Source organism: Cydia strobilella, chromosome 3, assembly GCF_947568885.1.
Source record: "Cydia strobilella chromosome 3, ilCydStro3.1, whole genome shotgun sequence".
Taxonomy (NCBI): domain Eukaryota; kingdom Metazoa; phylum Arthropoda; class Insecta; order Lepidoptera; family Tortricidae; genus Cydia; species Cydia strobilella.
Window position 1 is genome coordinate 3,079,346 of NC_086043.1, and position 6,490 is coordinate 3,085,835.

A 6,490-nucleotide genomic window follows, 5' to 3' on the forward strand; every position below is an offset into this window, starting at 1 on the left:
AACAGTAAACACTATTATACAAGAGGAAGAAGTACTGACAAACAAGTCGATAAAAGAGTTCTCTGTTACATTTTCTTTAAAGCTTTATTTCGCGCGGTAAGAAGGAATGAGAATGACATGCTGAGCGAGTTACACACACGCAAAGACCTTTTATTATATAGCAAGACCGTGTACTTATGCGACAAAACGGGCCGAGTGAGAGGTTACTGAAACGGAGTTTGTCCCTTTCACATGAAAAAATTACCAACTATGTAGGTATACATATAACTGTACTAAACTATATATATATATATATACTGGCAAAAGAACACACTGCGTTCGACTATCCTCTCGCTGGGACCGTTTGTTGTATATTGCTTTGCTTGAGCAAAGGTTGACCTTAATACTAGCATTACTAGCTATATACCGTTCAATTATGGTTAGTCAAGAATCTTTAGTACACGGTCTTGCTATAATATATAATAAAAGGTGTGGTTGCACGAGGGAGACCTCAAACCCACTCCAGACTACGCGGCGCGAGTGTGGAGTCGATTTCGCTGATTACAAACTACACTCGCGTTCGAGGCTTCGCGCACGAGTGTGGAGGGCCCTTCGGAGAGGGCCTACCGAAAATATCGAAAAACGTTATCTGCCTCTCTGTTGCTCGAATAAGCAAAACCGATAGAGGCAGAGGGTCTACCACGAAAATAGAAATTGCGAGGATTTTTCTCTTTTACTCCAATAAATGCGTAATTAGTGACAGAGAAAGATGCCCGCAATTGGCGAACTTCGATTTTCGCGGTTATAGCCCAGATTCGATGTCGGCGGTAAGTTGGTGACGAAGGAAAAATGGGGGAAATAATTCGTGTATAAGCGTATTTTGGCATAGTTGTAGGCAATCGGGTAGGGGGATGTTAAGGTCCCTTTTTATAGTTTTGCGTAAATAATTCGTAAACAGTAGCCCTTAGCAAAAAAGTCTCATACGTAAATGATCTGTATAAAATTTCCTACAAAATAGATATACAGGTGTCCCAAATATAGCACGTCAAACTGACACTGGAGGTAGGACCTCGGTAAAAGCTGCACGGTTTTCGAATAATTACAACCGATTTAGGTTTTTATTACCTAATTTTGCTGTTTTATCACTGACGGTTGAGTGACGGTGCCGGTATTCACTTGGAAAGCCCTCAAAAGTTTATTTGAGAGTGAACATTCACGAGGTATACAGGCTGTTTTTTCATTTAATTTCTACCACCTCCAGTGTTAGTCGTGATATTTTAGGGACATCCTACTTTGTAGGAATAAATTATTTACGTAAAAGACAATTTTTTGCTATGGGCTACCGTTTATGAGTTATTTACGCAAAACTAATTTATTTAGTAGGGCTAGGGACAGCACGATATGTTATCATTATCAGCGATAAAATTTATTACAAAGATTTTTTTGTAAACTCGTCTAATAAGTATCCAAATGAATTACTAGCATGGTAACGGGTCACGCTATCCCTGCTACTAGATGAGTAGATGGGGTAAAATAAATACACAAGGCTTTGCCTTAAACGCTAGCTGTCTTTATTTTCCATTTCCTTATAGAAAATACTTTTGCAAATAGTGTACGGGTCCGGGAGCGCGCCCAGGCGCCCGCGCGGGGCTCCGCTGACTAGTCTCGTGTTGCCGCGACCCCATCCTTCAATGAAAACGATAAAATAATACAAAAAATACTGATAGCGAGATCGGAACTTCTTACAGGCTCTTCTCAATGTTGATGAGCTCGGCGATGCCGTCGTACATCTCCTTGACGGCTTCGTACTCGGTCAGGCCCATGCGGCGCTTGTTCGAGATGTCGTACACGCCACCCTCGGCCTCGGTGTGCTCGCCGCGGGTGCCGCGCACCTGCAAGTGGTACTTGGACGCGACCTCCTCCAGCTTAGCCTTGTCGGCTGCCAGCTTGGGCAGCTTGATGTGCACGGAGGCCCTCACGGTCGTACCCAAGTTGGTGGGGCAGAAGGTCAGGAAACCGAGACGGTCATTGTGCGAGAATGGAACCCTCTTCTCAATGTCGTTGACGGCATTCACCAGCCTCTTGTAGACCTGCTTCAGGTCACCACCCATCTGCATGGAAATGAGGCGGAGATGGTCCTCCTCGTTGCACCAGACCAGGAAGGTCTTGTTCTCATTGTGGTAGATGCCACGGCCGGTGGGCCAGAAGCGGCACGCGTTGGCGGCCTGGAGGAAACGGTCACCCTCCTTGAAGAGGAAGTGGTCATCGATAAGCTGCTGCTGGGTCTCCTTGGACATGCCGGTCAGGGGGTAGAAGGTACCCTTGAGCTCACCCTCGAGGCCAGAGAGGGTGGCGGAGACTTTCTCTTCCATCTCTTTGTACTGGGCCTCAGTTAAGCAGGGGTTGAAGGGGTAGCCCTCCATGGAGCGGCCGCAACGGACACGGGTGGACACAACAAACTCGCCAGCGGGGTCCAGGTTGCCGAGGGTCTCGACATCACCCCAGTTCTTAGCAGGGTGCTTGTCGGTTTTCTTGAAGCCATTGTGGTAGTCCTCGATGATGGGGTCAAACAGATCAGCAAAGACTGTGTATGCCTCAGCATCGGGGGCATAGATTCCAACACCAGAGTCCAAGTTCTCCACACCTGTAAGAAAAAAATGTTAATAAATTACATTACATTAACTTTTCTTTGATAAAGTAATGATTTAGTTCACTTAGCACAATATCACTGTTTTAGATAGGTAAAGGTAAGGGTAAATTGGCTTTTTTCTTGTAAAAATATTTTATTCTAGCTATAAATATTATATTTCATTTACGGGAATTTATGACAGTTAAAGATAAATAATTAAATTGTAAATGATTAATAAAATCAACTAATTATGATAACCGATTTGAACCTAATAAGATTTAAAACGCCAGTGCAAATAAGCTAACTACAGTAACTACCTATATCTTGTAACCGTGGGCTATTGCCAAGTGATACGTGAAAGTCAAGAGCCAAGCCAATCTTATCAGTTAAGTCTGTAGATATTTGGATTATGAGAGACCTTAGAAAATCACCACTGATATAAGCTATTACAGTAAATATTTTCCAAAAAACTAGAAAGATAAAGCAATATGATGAATTCTACACCAGAGCAGGTGACGCCGCAACGGAAAACTGCGTCACGAAAATGATTTTTTAGTAGATTTTTATTATTGTATATAATTATTTTAGTTTGTAAGGTATATATCGACGGGCCTTAGTTGCCTGAAAATAATTTGGTAAAGTGGCTTACCAGACTGAATGACATCCAATAGCGTGGAGCCGAAAGAGGTCTTCTTGTTCTTTAGAGTTTCGAAGACCTCCTTGGTAAGGTACTTCTTCAGCAGCGACTTGGAGTCAGAGGCCTGGAGTTTGCTGAAGCCAGCCTCCAACTTCTCGATGGTTGCGGTGTCCACCATTGCTGCGGCTTTTCTGTAAAAACGCGATAACATTAAACGCATTGTTCAAGAAACAAACTACTAACTACGGCTAAAAATAAACACAGGATTCTAACGCTTTTAAAGCCGCGCATGTCGCTCGTGTGCACATTTTATAAAAGTCAGCTTAAATCTATTTAAAACGATTAAAATCGCACGACGCTTTCACTTTTCGCTCCAACGACTTTGACAAAGAAAAAGCAGACGCTTAGATTTTTTTTTATTTCAAAAAATAGTGATGTGCTTGTCATGTTTAACATAATCGAAAACTTTAAACTTTCAAAACTATTTTTTTTATTTAAAATTAAATCACCTTACTAAAAGGAAGGTAGATGCAATTAAAGACGTGCAAAGGTAAGTTACGGGTGAACTAGTCGGAAATGCAAGTGCATTTGGAAAAAAGGTTCAAGGTACAAACCGCCTGATGAGGTAATACGCAAGAACAGCGCCACCACAAACCACTATTGGAATCGTGACTTTAAATTTATAATTCATGTTTCAGAATCGTAATCAGCCACTTTATAAATGCAGGAATGGTCTAAGAACTACAGGAAGGGGAGTTGTCACGCGGACTGTCGGATTTTGTTTGTCGAACACACCCTAAGTCTACTCGATTTTGTTGGAATTACGTAATTTAGCCAGAGATCGCCTTGACCGGCACGCGCAAGTCGAACGGATGTGTCAGCTCACTGCGCACCGGCGGCGCTGCTTCGTCGTCGCGCGCAGCCGCACCTCCCACTCGCGGCCAGCCAACCCAACGAGCGTGTTATCGCGGTTTCTTGTTACCTACTAGCATTCATTCCTGAAGATAGTGAAGGTACACCAATAATTAAGCGACGATACATAACGGTATCAACTTATCGATGATTCTACGTAAGTCGTCGGATTACCGGCACTACCAATTGCCGCAAATGCATAGCGCAAGTTTACTGTTACATGCTAAAGAATGCAATGCACTCGACCCATATCAAATGTAAGCTAGGTATGCACGTCAGGTAAATGAAACACAAAAAAAAACAAAGTAATTAACCTACCCACAAATTTAGTACTAATTAGTACTTTTGCAAAAAATTAATTTATTGCGAAATATAATCAAAAGATGATAACATCTCATTTTCGATTATAATCAGTGGGAAAATTTTCTTTACAATTTATTCTACACAACACATTGTACCTTTATCGAACGGCTCAAATGTGTGGCAAGTCAATATAGAAACATAATTTACATTGTAATCCGGAAATGACAGCATCCAAAATTGGTTCAATGGCCGACACGAATGAATCATCAGAGCCCGCTCTCACGACCAATGTAACACTATTTTTTGGATGCGTCAAAGTTTTGAACTAGGGACTTGACAGCATTGTAGTACAACGACAAAAAAATTGCACCGGTGATCAGAGATGAACGCCGGCAGGAACATACGCACCCGTCGGCTTCATCCGCCGGTTTGTTTTCCTTGTTTTCTTTCGTTGCACAACCACCCATTTTCACTAATGCCAATTATAAAACTAGCCAATAAACCATCCACTAAGTCACTACAAACTACTGCTAATAAATAAAAGGAATGGAGAAATCTAAATGCAATGATGGAATGATGTTTTGTCCAAATGAATGTATCGGAACCGGGAGCCGGGAGTGGCGAGGGCGAGCCGAGGGGAGCCCGGATCGATGCGCGACGCACAGCACGCAGCCGGTCGCTTCCCGCCCTTTGGGAACCGCTTCAAAACTTTTTCGGAGGGAAATCGTCCGGGACTGCGAGACCCCACAATTGGTTTCGCGGGCGAAATTTAAATGTAACTCCGGAAAACTTGCCGCGCGCTTTGGTTTTATCAGGAAAATTGCACACTTGAACGTTATCTTTGCACATCTTGATGTAGATTAAGTTGTCACTGTATAAACTTGCATTAACCGTTTGTAAGATGTCGGTGGCGCTGAGAGCGGTTCGGTTACGGCGACAAATTGAAGTTAAAAGTGGCCACCGCTTACCTTGCAATTGTACAACCGTCAGAGTCGACTGCGAGGTGCAGAATGGTCGGTGCGGGAGCGCGCGGAGCGTTAAGCCCGCGACGTCCCGCGCCCGCACCGCAGCCCTTCCTCAATCAACCTTGGCCTTGCCGTGGTGCCCCGGCTTGGCTGCCCGCAGCCATGTAGCTAGCCGCTAATTCAACATCAGTTCTAGTCCAAATCGTCGTCTTGACCATCATAATCAATGGCCGAGAACAAAATAAATAATATCGAATCATTAATTCATTAGTTAGATAAGATAGGTACCTACACAATGTAAAAATAATTTTAGAGAACTATCATCAAGTGTTTATGTAAGTACTTATTTATTTCAACCTGTTACAAGCAGTAATACAAATAAACAGTGAGGCTTTGTATGGTTTCCGCAAAATCGAAATGTTACTGATTATACCATTGATGTTGATGGCACTGACAACAGCATTGCATCGTTTTTAAACTATGTTTTTAACCATAATCTACTTTAAGTACGAATAAGTTTTGTTTACTACGTTTTTAGTATTACAATCGATCGATTAAAAACTATCTTGATTGGAAGAACTATTATTCTCCTGATGGTTACATCAAAGTCGAGAGGGAAATTTTAAAATTAGAATGTTACCGGTTCTTTTTTTTTGGTCCTGGATCGGGTCCAACGTTCTATCGCGACGATGCCAATGTCAAGTTTGTTATTTTTCACTTTCATTGCATAACAAACTTCGATCGTTCCTTGGTTGTATACGCGTTTTATTTTAATTTAAATTATACTATTTTGCTGAGTATCGTGCAGACGTGCAGTCATAAATTTAATAAATGCATTATTTTTTCATAAAAGCTTAATATACTCTGGCACCCGACCTTGTCAGTGGAAAAATAAAAAATGTAGGCGCGAAGAGTTGACTTCCAACAGAAAATTTGAATTTCGCGCCTTTTTCTTTAAAACTGTTTTTACGGGATGGGGTGTTACTTTGGTAGGTACCGAGCCGACACACTACAAAGTGAAAGGGTAGATAAAGTGCGTATTAAAAATTCAGGCGTCTACTTTCA

General features: G+C 42.2%; 1 protein-coding gene across 2 annotated transcripts; it reads right to left on the reverse strand.

The window, feature by feature from the left end:
• Positions 1-1,527: 1,527 nt before the first annotated feature.
• LOC134755664 (arginine kinase) lies at positions 1,528-5,583 on the reverse strand. 2 transcript variants are annotated; one of them, XM_063692200.1, is made up of 3 exons: positions 5,429-5,583; positions 3,258-3,436; positions 1,528-2,623 (listed from the first exon to the last, which is right to left on the reverse strand). In XM_063692200.1, exons 2-3 carry the CDS (start codon positions 3,421-3,423, stop codon positions 1,722-1,724), a joined length of 1,068 nt encoding a protein of 355 aa, XP_063548270.1. In that variant the 5' UTR covers positions 3,424-3,436; positions 5,429-5,583; the 3' UTR covers positions 1,528-1,721. The 2 variants fall into 2 exon arrangements, with proteins under 2 accessions (XP_063548270.1, XP_063548269.1); XM_063692199.1 differs by lacking the exon at positions 5,429-5,583 and adding an exon at positions 3,860-4,126.
• Positions 5,584-6,490: the final 907 nt, after the last annotated feature.

Excerpts from the sequence above, each read along its gene's own strand:
- LOC134755664 (XM_063692199.1), bottom strand. The coding sequence starts at position 3,936 with ATGAATTATAAATTTAAAGTCACGATTCCAATAGTGGTTTGTGGTGGC. Across the intron at positions 3,437-3,859 it reads GCGTATTACCTCATCAGGCG|AAAAGCCGCAGCAATGGTGG; the intron begins GTTTGTACCTTG and ends GCGTTTTTACAG. Across the intron at positions 2,624-3,257 it reads ATTGGATGTCATTCAGTCTG|GTGTGGAGAACTTGGACTCT; the intron begins GTAAGCCACTTT and ends TTTTTCTTACAG.